Here is a 14,355-nt window from a genome sequence, read left to right as displayed (position 1 = left end):
TAAAATTAGTTCCCTATCCACCTTCTTCATGTGTCTTAGGCACAAGATCACACGTTTATGCCGCTTTATCCTCGTTTGTAAGGAGCAACATTCCCATCAAGGATTTCGAGTATTAGATATAGAGTTATACTAAACTCTGACCTGCCATTCCTCTTTGTGTTACTGTCTTGACTTAGAATACTCTAAAGGTAACGAGAAAAAAGAAGGTGCTGTACAGGACTCATTATCTGTAATTTTCATTTAATGTGCATTCCCTTCAAATTTGAGAGGGAGTCTGTGTACCTTCCCTTGATGGCAATATTTGCCTTTTTGCAGGGTTTAATCCTTTCTATAGTTTAGCACTGGCCCACTGGTGTGGCTACCCTCTGTCCTAGCCTTCACAGTATCATGCACTGGTAGTGAGGCTAAACAATTTGTCCATCCTCCTAACAAATGGACAAAGACTAGCCTCTTTTGTCTGATTACCTCCTACCGATAACTCAGTTTCTCTCTATGGTGAATACACACCTTAAAGAATGAAATAACACAGCATTGGTCCCCTTGACTGCAGAATAATTAGGCTATGTGTTCATTTACCATATTGTAACTTTGAGTATAATCATATTATGTTGCATCTTACCTAAAAGTAGCACAGTAACTTACATTTAATTAATGTTGATCATCCAAGAGATTGTCATGTTTTAAACAATAATTCTACTTCAGTACAAATATAAAAAAAGTAACAAATTAAAACATTTTGAAACATTTCATTTAATTTTCCGGAACTGATAAAAGTTGCAGAGCTTTTTCGAAAGGTCATGCATTAGTTCTGATAAAAAGTGACTACAAGAATTGACATCTCATAAAGTGCAATGCTGGACAAATAAAATGTACATGGTCAAGTTCCTGTATACCATAGTGACAAAATACTTGGCTTTTCCTTAAGTTATGGCTGTTTTCCAATGAATTACTCTGTCAAACAAAGGTGAAGACAGTGTACCAAATGTGTTTCTATGATATCCTAATCAAAGATGGCCCATCTTGTTCAAGGTTAGACTATGGTTCCATGATAGTTTTTCACTCCAGTCTCAGCCTGGGCTACAGGGTTTACATTACAATGATTCAAATTTATTTTTGCCAATTGATTCATTGACCCTTCTCAAGGGATATCTTTACTCCATATTTTCCCCTATGCATCATTCCTACTTCAAGTTCAGTCTCTAGGTCCTCTATAACGAGGTGCAATTCATCTTGACGATTTTCAGCTATTTCCAGTGTTCCTGGGTGAAATGTATTTGATCATTTAGGAATTTCCCTTACTCTTAACTACTTGAAGGAAGCATTTTATGTTGAATCGACTAATATTATTTCAAAGCACATTATTTTCGAGAAACTAACAAGCCTTTCATACTTTTACTAAGCTGAATGCATTTTCTCCGAACACCAAAAACATAACAGACAAATGACCATCGTGCTCAGCCCTTCACTATCGTTATCTTCTACGTAGCCACTTGACTACAACAAAAGAGAAGGAAGGCAAAGGGGGCAATTATCTGCAGAACTGATGGGATCTTTGTAGAGTCCATAGCCTTTGATGTAAATGCAGAAACAAACTAGAAACACCCCCTCTTAAGAAATAGAACATTCAGGGTAAGAGTCCATATTACTGGACGAGTATACCCTCCTCAAGGGGCCCTTTGGCTGGTTTTACATAAGCTTGTAAACTGTTAGACCTGACACCCTTTGGTGGTAGTGGTAGTCCCCCATTTTGCCTTCACCCCTACTGTTCTTCAGGATTTGTCTTTGTTGGCTTTAGGACTCTCTGCACTTTATCAACACAGATCAGTGCTAAAGTGCTTGAATGTAAACATAATAAAATTGGTTTATACCCAATTGGCACATTTAACTTACCTGCACATACATAGTATAGTAGTACTACTTGTACACAAGGCCTGTAAATGAAATGCTACTAGTGGGCCTGCAGCACATATGGAGCCACCCATTTACGTAGCCTTTTTAAACATGCATCATGCTTGACATTGCAGCCTTTGTGTGCAGTTTTAAACTACCATTTTGACTTAGCAAAATAAACCTCTTTTAAGCCCTAAACTCTCCTTTTTAATACATATATCACTATAAGGTAGGGCCTAAGCTGCCCATAAGGTAGGGCACACACATTGTATTTAAAAGGTTAGATAATTACATTTATGTTTAACATGCCCTAGGAGTAAAACAAACCTCCCAAATTGTTTTTTCACTATTGCAAGACCTACCTCCCTTTTAGAATAACATAGGGTTTCCTTAGTCCAGTTAACATGTCATAACGTTTGTTTGGGAGCTGGTAGGAATGGCACACTTGGTGTCTGAGGAATTGTAGATTATAACTCTCTTTAACGGTAAAGATGGATTTAAGTCACAATTTAAATATGCCTCTTTTAGGAAGTTGGCATTCTCTTGTTCTAACCATTTGGTCTCAGCAATGTGTTTCCTGGCTCACATGACTAGTTGAAGTTGGCCTTTGGATATTCCTCCCACACAGTATCACGATAGAGGTGTCGTAGGACTCTCATCATGTGGACAAGACTGCTGCATTCATGTGGCAGCACCACCGCATGTGGAGGATTGAGACTTATCCCACACCGTCTGGTAACTGTCAGCCTAACCCTTTTGGCTAGCTATCAGCATCTCACCAAAACCTAAAAGTAAAGGGGATTTGTGGCAGCCAGACACATGACACTCTGTAACCTCTCAGGGAAGCAGTGGTGGAAAAGACCTTGCCCGTTTCTCTCAGTTACATAAGTTTAATACATGTAGAAGACAAAAAGAAACATAATTTGAGTCAATATATTTTATTGAAGTAACTGCATGCTAAGTAATGAGAAATGAATTGCGATTATGACGACAACACATTATTATCATTGTGACCAAAAATGTGGAACAGATAAGTCCAAAAATTAAGTCACACTAGTGAATCCTAAATCCCTTACTACACTACTAAAAATCTATAATAGATTAATATCAGTGTTAGCCCTACTCTGCACGTTCTAGGTTTCTGCAGGGCAGACCCACCCCCATACCTGGATAATGAGCAGTGGGCTACATGTTGGTCTGCTGGCAGTCCTCCCAGGTGTTTGGACCTACGAGGCGGAGTCTAGCAGTAATGCAACAACATGGTCCAGCATAGGATGACTGGCTGGCTGGAATGTCTCCTCTAACCCGGTTATTGGCAGTCTGTTGTTTTATCATGAAATGTATTGTTGTTCTGAGAACTGCCCTGACGTGATAAAATGTATTTTCTGTGCAGGGTAGATATTGTACTCTTTGAACTGACAATACTCAGTAAAATATAATCTACACCTTCATTCATCCTGGGGCTGAGCATAAGATGATCGTGCAAAAGAACTAATAATAAATTGTGCGTGGAAGGGCAGATAATAAAAATAATAAAACACCACCTCTAAAATTGAGCTTCTACTAAAATAATAAAAGAAATACAATGAAATGCAATTATGTGCAATGGCACAGGCCTCAGGCCCAGAAGTAGATTGAATGTGCCGTTGCAAAGCGCTAAAATATCCCCACAAAAGACTCTCTAAGCTACCATCCTCAACATTTGCATATTAGGTTTGGCGAACATATTTCTGTGTATTTTACACCCTTGAAAAAGTCACCAGTTGGCTATGATTGTGGAACAATACTCATCTTGCTACATTAATGTCCATATCTATAAATAAATGGAACCTACTACAACCAAACTCATCTGGATGACTTGTTGATTATGAATTATTCTGGAGTACTGCGGTATCTTTAAAAAAAACAACCCAGCTGTCAGTGCCTAGCCAATCCTGAATGGCATCTTCAAATGGGGGTAGTGCAAGGTCTCTTTCAAGATTGGGAGAAGCCTTGGTTAGATCTGTTTGCCACTGTGGGAAAGTCATTCTTTTTTCCCTGGTCACCCCCAAACATTTTGGACCGACACTGCTGGTTACTGACTCTTGGCTGAGTACTGCTTACCAGGTCCAATGCTCTGTGTAAAGTGGATATGCAAATTAGGCTAATTAAAATTGGCAGTGTCAACCTACCTATAAGTCCCTTGTATATGCTAGGGCATGTGGGTTTAGGGACCCCAGCATTTGTAGTGCACCCCTAGGTGCACTGCTGAGGTGTCCAGTGTCATTGTAAAGGCAGGCTTGCCTTGCTGGCTGCTTGTAAACTAAAGGTATATGCAAATTCAACTTTGGAATTAAAAGTACTTCCAAAGTTTTAAACTACCTTATTTTTACATATAAGTCACCCCTAAGGTGCGCCCTATATGCCCCTAGGGTTGGGTGCCACGCAACTATAAGCAGGGACCTTATAAACATTGTTTTATAAACTCTAGTGAGGTAAAAAGCCAAATTTGTTTTTCCCTCACTGTAGTGAATGGCCTCCATAGGCTAAAACGGGGAGACTTTATTTTAATTAACAAAGTCCCCTTAAGTGTCACATACCTCAAGTTTGGTATCAAATAATTGTTATAATAAATCCCACAACTTACAATTGTTGGATTTAATATAACTTGTTCAGGTAAAAAGATTTACATTCTACTTAGAAAGTTACCAGCTTCAGCTCTGTAGCGTCCTTCTTTTATTGGCCAGCCTCTGGCAGTCTGGCCAGGCAGCATTGATGAGGTGTGAAGTGGCCTGGCTCCACACAAAGAGATGTGCTTGTTGGAGGAGATCTCCACTCAGCAGATGGTGAAGCAGGAAGGGGGAGGGCTGCCAAACTGGTCTTTAAATGCAGAGAAGGAAATTTGAAGCAACCCAGCAAAACCCTCACATCCTGCAACCCCAGACAATTATGTGCCCTATTGATTAGATTAAGAGAGGGCAGGAGAGGGGTGTGTTTAGGATTTCTAGCCACACACGTGGGTGGTCTCAGACAGATGTAACCTCCAAAAATCAGTTTCAGCCATGATGGATTTTTGAAGAATGTTACTACCTGGGATTTATTTTTGCCACACTTCAAGGAAGTGGTCATCACAGGGGGAAGGACCCAGCATCTGGTTGGAGAACCAGGACCCCCTGTTTTTCACCCAGGACAAGGATAAATATGGCAGAGCTGCCCCCACACCTCAGTTCCTTACAAGGAAGAACATCAGAAGAAGAAAGCCTGTCCTGCTGTACCCCTAACCTGCACCTCGACACTGCACTCTGAAGGACTGCACCAGCTGCGTACTTGAGCTTCACCACAAGAACGACTTTGCCTAGCTTCAACTGGTTCAAGGAGGGGCTCCCTGTTTGCTACAGGTGAAAAACAGCTAACCAGAATCCCCTGTCTCAGATCCTGAAGAAACTGACCAGCTGACCACTGTCCAGTGGCCAATTTGGAGTTTGAGCCAGGTGCATTTTGGGAGTTGTAGTCCGCACCCCTCAAGAAGCAACTAAGAAATTCTGGAACCTTGGGGTGAGCTGTGGATTCCAGAACCTTAAAATACCTCCAGGAAGAAGATACAGAAGTTTGGAGAAGAATGGAGAACGTTTTTGCAAAAAGCTCCAACGAGGGACCGACCCACCGCTGCAACTCTAGCCAGCTTGCCTCAACTGTGATCCGGCCTGACTTGCAGGTTCATCCCACTGAAGAACATATCCGAAAAAGTGAGTAAGTCTGAATGTAGAAAGCTGACCCGGACCTCCCGAGCAGTGTATTTGAAGAGGGTTTCAGGGACTTTGGATCACGGTTCAGATTCAGCCAGGTCAAAGGATTTTCATCTTGAAAAATCATGTAAGTCCGAACATAGAAATCTTCAACAAGGGCTCCCACGACATGTATTTGAGAAAGGGCTCCAGGGAGAAAATCTTCAAGAAAACAACTAAGTCTGAAGGTTAACTTTTGAACGAGGTCTCCAGCTTGCTGTAGCCGAGCAGGGCTCCATCACAGTCGGCCTTAAACTTTGACTTTGTCCCAGTCAAGGTGTGACCAGATGACCAGATTGGCACTATTCATTTGTAAGTGCTAAAAAACACTAAGGTCCTCATTATGACTTTGGTGGTCTTCCTTAAAGACCGCCAAAACCATGGGTGCCTGAAGACCACCAGGGCTGGCAGTGTTTTGTCGACCATATTACAGGTACTGCTGGATTTTCACCACATTTTTTGCAGAAATCCAGCAGTAGTTGTGCTGGTGGGCAGAGGCAATGGTGAGGGTCTACCACTAGCCCTCCTCACCAGAAGGACTCCACCTGCTGTATTATGTGCAATAATACAGTGTGGTGGTGTTCTGACAGTGAGGCACTGTCGGAGGTGGAAGCGCCCCTTCCTGTTCCCTGCCGGACGACCTCCTCCGTGGACCAGGTAAGTTGATTGTCCAACAGGGGAGTGAGGTGGGAAGGTGGGGAGTGTGTGGTGTGTGCATATGTGAGTTTGTGTTGTCTGCGTGTGTGCATGAATGTGTGTTTGCGTCGTTCTATGCAAGTCTGAACATTGAAGCGAATGCTTGTATGCATGTGTTTGTGCTTGTCTGTATGTGAGTATGCGTGTTTGGATGGGTGTGAGTTTGTGTGTTTGGATGGGTGTGGGCATGCATGTTTAGATGGGTGTGAATATGCGTGTTTAGATGAGTGTGTGCATGCATGCTTGAATGCATGTATAAGTGATGAAGTGAAAGATAGTATGGATGCATGTGAGTGAATTCTTGTATGTATGTGTAGGTGAATGAGTGTATGCGTGGTGCATGTGGGTGTCTGTGTGCGTGTGCATGTATGCGGGGAGGGGGGCCCTGTACATGGAGGGGTATGGGGTGCTATGCCTCTAGGGGGATAGGGGATTTAGAGCTTGCTGGGGGCTGGGTGAGTCATCTACCAGTGACAGTTAAGAAATTCCCTGTCACCGGTAGCCTTTGGGCCAATGTTTTTGTAGAGGTGCTACCACTGCGGAAACCCTGGTGGAAAGGCGGCTCCTAATACTACCAGCAGTCTGCTGTGGACCGCCACGTTGGAAATGCTCATCTCCGGCCCAGCGGGTCCGACCGCCATAGCAGTATGAGTGGAGATGTGGGGTGCAGGCAGAGGCCAACCCGCCACACTCATAATGTGGCAGTCTTCACTGCCAGCCTGTATACGCTGAACACGCCACCTTTTACCTATTTAAAAAATAGTTTTTAAACTGTTTCCTATGTTTTATTTAATTATATTTTGGTGATATTTGAATGCTTTACACTTTGTATCCTAAGTTAAGCTTTGTCGCTCATTGCCAAGCTACCAGGGGGTTGAGCTGGGGTTCATTTATTGAGATCTAACTGAACCTAGTGGGGGTTAGTGGCCTATTGCTAAGTGTAGGTACTTACCTGTCCTCACCAATAATCCACTTACCAACAACCACCTTGGAGAACAAGCAATGCCAGCAGTTCGTCATGTTGGAGTTTCTAAGGCTATTCTCCCTCAGAGATGCATTTTGTCTCTAGTGGAGTCTCCTGTATGCATTTCCACTGATACCACTCCTGTCCAGAATACTCAAGAAGATCAGGAAGGACAGGTCTTAAGTCATTCTTGTGACTTAGCTTGGCAGCCATGCATCTCTCTACCAAGAAGTATACGCCTGCAGTTGGAACACATTTGTGACATGTTGTGAATACAAGAACAGTGACCCTTTTTCTGCACCCCTCCCCAAATATTGTTGTTTGGGGTTTTTCTGGTCCAACAGAGCTTTACTCTGGTCACTGTTAAAGGTCATTTGTCAGCCATTTCTGCTTTCTTCTGCTGTTACAGACCAGCCTTCTCTGTTCAAGTCACCTATTGTGACACGTTTACTTGATAGACTTCAAAACTATTCCCTCCAAAACCATTCCTATGATACAATGTGACCTCAGCCTGGTCTTAACTTTCCTCATGTGCATGTCCTTCTCACCCCTGCATAATTACCAATTTGCCTACTTACCATCAAAACAGCTTTACTAGTGCCATAACATTGGTTAGGAGGGTCATGAGCTGCAAGCACTCTTTGGGCAAATTGGTTCTAAGAAACCACGCTTCCTTCCTCGTGAAGGTCGTGACACCCTTCTAAGTAGGCCTGAATATCACCTAGTCTACCTTTTCTGCTCTACCTTACCCTTCTAAAGAAAGGAACAAACTTTTACCTTGATTGTACAAACAAGTTCTGGATGGACAATCATCTGTTTTGCTGGGTATGTCGGGTGAAGAAAGGAAAAGCTGTGCAGAAATTAACGTCTCATAATGGATAGTGCTTTGCATAATAATCTGTTATATATTGGGCAAGAAGCAACCCCCTGAGGGCTTGCACCCTCGTTCCACCAGAGCCAAGAAGGCAACAACTGCAGTAGCTCATGGAAACTTGGGCATCACTTCACATGTTCACAAAATATTACTGTTTGCTCCATGAGGTCTGACATGATAGGCATTTTGTCCATTCTGTGCTCCAGGACTTTTTGTTCAAATTTGTTTGCAGACCCACCTCCAGGGAGCTAATGCTTGTGTATCTATTCTAAGGTAATTAATATGTGGCTAGTAGTCTCTATCAGGTGAACAAGTTTTTTACCTTTGATAGCACCTTATCTAGTAAAGACTGTATGTAGCCACAGATTCCTCACAGGCCCTCCCGTCCTACTAGTTCTGTAAACTAATTTCTGTATACGGTTACCTTTTGAGACCCTTAACATTGTACACCAGTGCCTCAGCATTCTTCGTGGCTCCCCTTTCTAGTATAGAAAGCTGCAAAAATCAGCTGAAGTTGGTGCACTGGGGTGGCACCTAAATAGGCACTGTGCACACTACATCTGGTGTGAAGAATGCCAATGATGTGAAGCACCTACTGGCACACAGTGGTAATGCTCTTTAATTTTCAAATCAAGCCTTTTGCCTGTCGAATATTCTAAGGAATCTGTAACTAGAGTATCTCCCATTATCGTAGTTACGCAACTTTTTCATTTACGTCAAAGGAAACATACAAACATGATCAGACATTCTAATGTGAATATGCACATTTACATATTGAAGTTGTGCCTTCCCTAAGATCAACCTGAACCATGATCAGACATTCTAAAGTAAATATGCACTTTTACAGATTGAAGTTGTGCCTTACCTATGATCAGCCAGCTGAAAATAACAGCACTGTTGAGAGTTGTTTCAACAAAAGAATTAAATCTGTTCTTAATTCTCTTTAACTCTGAGATTGAGGGGACAGTAATGGAAGAGTATGTCAGCCTTGTGTCTGACTTAAAGGACCTCAAGTAAGGGCTTCACATAATACAGCCTCTTATATCATATTCCTGTCTAACTCAAAGGACAAGGCAGTAGGTACTGTATTATCAACAAGCCTTTGTATCTGACTCGAGGGATCACTAATAATAACTTAAGGTACTGCAGCCTGTCTAAGGGAGCATTTGTGTTTGGCTCAAGAAAACTTTAGTAAGAACATCTTTTAACTCTACAGTAAAAACTTGAGTCTGTCTCAGGAGACCTGCAATAACCTAAGATACTATAACTTTCATTATTCATTCAACCATTGGATCTTTTTCTCTCATTCCCTCACCCATCTACATAACTGCACATGGAAGCAATCAAAAGGGAAGTACTTTCACTAATAATGCAGTTGTACTGTTTTGCCATCATTCTTATTAAACTTTCAATAGCAATTTTGAAGACTGCCTTGTGGTGTTTTATAGGTTGTAATAGACCATCAAGTTTGCAAGTATAAATCAAAATCAGTCATTGCTGTGAAAAAATGCTTCAAGTATGAGTTACATTTAAAAAAATAAATACTTTTTTATTTTTTTTGTAGTGTGTTCTTTTCTGTTCTATTTCCTTCTATGAGTATTGGACAGTACAGTATACTTGCACCAGACTTTAAAAAAGCACAGCTTGCTCTTCAGAGAATTGCTAAACTTTTGGATAGACAACCCCAAATTGACAGCTACAGTGAAGATGGAAAAATATTGGTAAGTCTATAACTTTAACTCCACTCATAAATTAGAAAATCACTTTTGTTATTTCTTGCTTCTGTTTTCTGGATTCTACTTTTAAATGTCACTTAGAGTTCCATGTTTCATACACATTTATCTCTTGCAAGTAATTGTAGAACATTCTATAAAGTAATGAAGTTTATAGTGATAGTTGTGCCTTATTGGTGTTCCTTAGACAGTGTTAAGAATATAAATTGCTCAAAGCAACTCATTCACTTTATATATCTGCATCAAAAATATACACTTCAAAAACATTTTCTCTTTTAACAGTGAATTATATTAATCATGGTTGTTATTTTCATCCTTCCTTCAGGTGAATGGGTGGGTACCTTATTTTTTCAAGTTTGCTGCATTTGGCTTCCTTCTCAACTGACTTTCTGTGGCTTTGCAAATAATTCCTGGTACTATGTCATGCTTTCCACACCACTTCTCTTGCAGTAACCCCACAAAATGTATGCAATATTTGTATCCTCTTGATGTGACTTACATATATACGTTTCATATCTTCATATCTAGTTTCTGATATGCTAAATCTCTAGAAACAGCTGCAGTGATTTGCATTCACATCCTTTTAAAGGTGCCGTTAGACTTTAATTTCAGATATTGAGGGTACACTGCAGCTTTCTGTGTTTTATTGTGCCTCTTTAATCTTAACCCATATGTCCTCCCACCACCACCCCATCAATATCTTTGGTGATTGTGTATACTGTGCTCAGTTTCATTCACTTTTGGTAAAGAATTGAGAATTACCCATGGCTCCATTTATAAACATATTTTGCATTAGAAGTATTAAATGGTGAATTTAAATTACACAAACTCAGTCATAATACATACCAATTGCTCCTCATTGAAAGTGATTCCAATTCCTGAACCATAAATTATTTTCAATGGACATACACCCTCAACGTTAATGTTAATAAGTAATTTGAGATCCTCACCTATTTACATTCATTCAATAATTCTCAAATTTGACCCATTTTGAGAAGTTTTTCTATCTTCAGAGACTCCTCAGATGAACCTATATTTTTTTTTATAGTTTTATTAGAATGTCTCAGTGCTCAGGGAATTACCTTTTCAATCTAGAATGGAACCTGTATTGAAACCAGTTACATGTCATAGAGAATATGCATCCTAGCTCTTGTATATTAAAGATGATGTTCATGGAAGTATGCCACCAGATAATGACATTCTTAGCTCACGTTTCAATCATACACACATTTGGCTACATATCTTTGTGACATCACACTAATATAATTTCATTATCTCCATACCAATTGGTCAAGGTGAAAAATATAGTATAGCTCGTAGCAACAACAATAATCATCTTAATCAAACCAAAGTGGGAATATCATCAATAGTGTACTAGAAATACAGCCCAAGTGGACTCAAATAAACTATTAACTGCAAGGAATCTTTAAAAAAGATATGCTTCTTCTCCTTGTGCCTTTTTATCAGCAGTGCCACCTGAAATCAAAAAGAAAATAATAATGGATATGTTAATGAATTGTTCCCCAATTCTTGTATTGTGACAATAACAATAATAAAACACATTTATTTTAAAATGTCTAGATACATGTTAATGTTGGATGCATGTTTTAAAATATGGTGAATGCATAGATCCTTTTAATTTTAAGTGGTTACTAAGGGCCTCATTTCAAGTATGGCGGTCCAAGGACCGCCAGACTTATGGTGGTAGTCAGACTACTGCATTCCAGGTGGTCTGACTGCCACATTACGACCATGACAGTCGGATGGCCAGGGGATCACCGTCGACTCCAGAAACAAGGTTCCTGATGGGCTAACGGCAGTCAGACTCGTAGTCATCCACGGCGGCGGTGAACTCAGTGCCACTGTGCTGATCACAACTCCTGTTTCTGCCAGCATTTCCATGGTGGGGATCCCACCATGGAAAGGCTGGTAGAAACACAGTGCAGGGCCAATTCCGAGGGATCTGTAGTGCTATGGTATTGGCCTCGGTTCCCTTAAGGGAGCAGAGACCAATAGCGCAGCACTATTCCCACTGGTCTGAGCGTGTGAACGTGGTAATACCATGTTCCCGCAAGTCAGCCCGGTGTGAACATCGTAATAGGACCTGTGGCAGGAATGCAAAGGGTAGCGGAAATGGGATGCCGAGGGCCCCACTGTCCATGCACTTGGCATGGGCAGTGCAGGGGCCCCCAAGGACAGCCCTGTCGCGCTTTCAACTGCCTGAATTACGGGCAGTGGAAAGCCTGATGGGTGCTGTTGCACCCGCCGCACTGTCACATTGGTGCCGGTTTGATTACGAGCTGGCATCAATTTTAAGTCCTTGTTCACCACAGGGGAGGTGGGTGTAAAAGCTGTTTCCACCTGCCGGCCCTGCGGTGATCTCCTAATAGGTCCTGCGGTGTTCTGGCACACAGGTGGCCTGATGGTGCTATGAGTTTGGCCGGCGGCTTCCACCGCCCGCCAAACTTGAAATGAGGGCCTAAATGGCCTTGTTAAGGATTCTCTATCGCTTTATCAGGTTGAAAATGGCTACGATTGAACTCATCTTTTAAAGGCCAACCTCATCTATATGTAAAAGTGGATGATGTGTCAATGATTTTAGTTCGTTTTTTGACTGTGATTAACAGACCCCAGTGTTTGTTCAATATGTTTCTAATCCTAGGTGCCTGTGAATTGTATTCGGTAATGGAGAGATTAACCTGTTTAAGCACCCTAAAATCAAAAGTCTATTTTATTAAGTCATACAATGCAATGTTAAACAACAATGATTATTATAAAAATGTTTAATTAAGTTTTAATTGAAAAAAATAATAAAATCAACCTGGCTTTCTTTTGTTTAACAGAGTTTTTATGATAGTTTTTTTGTGGGATGAAAAATGTTATAAACAGGGCTCAAAAATATTTTGGTTTTAATTTAAAAAAAAAGAAAACCAACATGTCTCTGAGTTTTTCTTTCAACATTTTTCACCCCATTAAAAAACACAAAAGGGTATTGTACTTCAGGTGAAGAGCATCAATCAAACTTCAGCTAGGAGTGCTTTAAAAAGTATGGTAAGCTCTCCTTTACTTATGGATGTAATCAACCAGGAGACTTAAGGGCTGATTACGAGTTTGGTGGTTAAACTGCCCAAACTCGTAATCAGCCCAAATTACGTCAGCGGTGAGGTGGGCGTCAAGCCGGTGGCCTAACCACCGTCATATTACAATGTTTCCAAAGGGCTGAGGAGCAGAAACATCATATTATGACATTCCCACAGCCTACCAGAAAACGTGTGGTGGCATGGGCTTTGGCTCCCTCGGAGAGCTGAGGCCAATGCTGTAGTGCACAGCACCCTCGCAATGCGCACTGTCTGTCGTAGCACAATAATGAAGTCCAAGGCCATCGGCCAGTCCTTTTGGTTTTGTACATGGACATCACTTTGCCATTGCTTGACTCCTAAGTACCGGGAAAACTCCCCAGGAAGGGGCATCAAGTGGAAAGGCAGGCATCTCAGGGATCATCTTTGGAAGATGGGGGTCAGATTTTGGATGGGTGAGTTTGGGTTTGGGAGGTGTGTACTGCTTCTTTGAAGAGGTGGGCTTCTTTTTGGGGGAGGGGTCTGGTCTAGGTCTATGCAGGGGGGCAGGTGCGACAGGGGAGGACTTGGAGGTGGAAGGGAGGGGTCGAGAGGTGGGTCAGGGCCTCTTGAACTTGGGACAGAGGTGGAGCAAACAGTGGAAAGGTCAACGTCAAACAAAAAACGTTCTTAGGGACGGTATGTAGAAGGGGTGGGGATTTGGAAGTTGTGGGAGTGATTGTCTGTTGTGTCTGTGTATGTCATGGGTGTGTTCCTGTGGGAAGTATGCTTGAGTTTGGGTAGTGTCTGTTGCATGGGTGAGTGTGTGCATTTGTGTGTCTTGGGGGGCTGGGAGGTGGAGGTGCTGGGCGATGGAGTAAAGGATGTGTGTGTGTGTGTGTGTGCTGTGGTGGTGTCTGTGAGTATGCTGGATGTGGTGGATGTCTGTGTGTTTGTTTGGGTGGTGTCTGTGAGTATGGTGGTTGTGGTGGATGTCTCTGTGTCTGGTGGGTTGGTGTCTGCAGGTATGCTGGGTGTGGTGGGTGTGTCACTGACTGTTGTGGTGGTGCCTGTGGGTATGCTTGATGTAGTGTGTGGGCTGGTGAGGGTAATGGGGGTGTCTGGGGAAGAGGTAACTGATGTTGTGTCTGTCGGTGTCTGTTGCTTGCTTGAGTGCCGATGTATTTTATTGTGTGTGTGTCTGTGTGTGCTGCTCTTGTGTGTTGAGGTGGGTGTGTGCAGATCGGTCTGTGTGCTTGGGGTATGTAGGGGAATGGGGGATTTGGTTTGGGAAGAGGAAGGTGGAGGTGGGACAGAAGGTGGTGGTGACTGGCTCCAGTCCATGTGGAGGCCAGAGCCTGAAAAGATCTCTGCATTC

At 42.1% G+C, this 14,355-nt stretch overlaps 1 protein-coding gene across 1 annotated transcript in view; it reads left to right on the top strand.

The window, feature by feature from the left end:
- The window catches only part of LOC138262461 (ATP-dependent translocase ABCB1-like), a 691,566-nt gene that overhangs the window by 493,991 nt on the left and 183,220 nt on the right, over nucleotides 1-14,355 (top strand). The window contains exon 20 of the mRNA XM_069212356.1: nucleotides 9,753-9,909. Within this exon, the coding sequence (XP_069068457.1) occupies nucleotides 9,753-9,909 (157 nt within the window). The remainder of the gene's footprint in view (nucleotides 1-9,752; nucleotides 9,910-14,355) is intronic.

The sequence above is a fragment of the Pleurodeles waltl genome, chromosome 10 (assembly GCF_031143425.1).
Source record: "Pleurodeles waltl isolate 20211129_DDA chromosome 10, aPleWal1.hap1.20221129, whole genome shotgun sequence".
NCBI lineage: Eukaryota > Metazoa > Chordata > Amphibia > Caudata > Salamandridae > Pleurodeles > Pleurodeles waltl.
The sequence above is the reverse complement of the archived record's forward strand: the minus strand, read 5'-3'. Positions and strand labels throughout refer to the sequence as shown.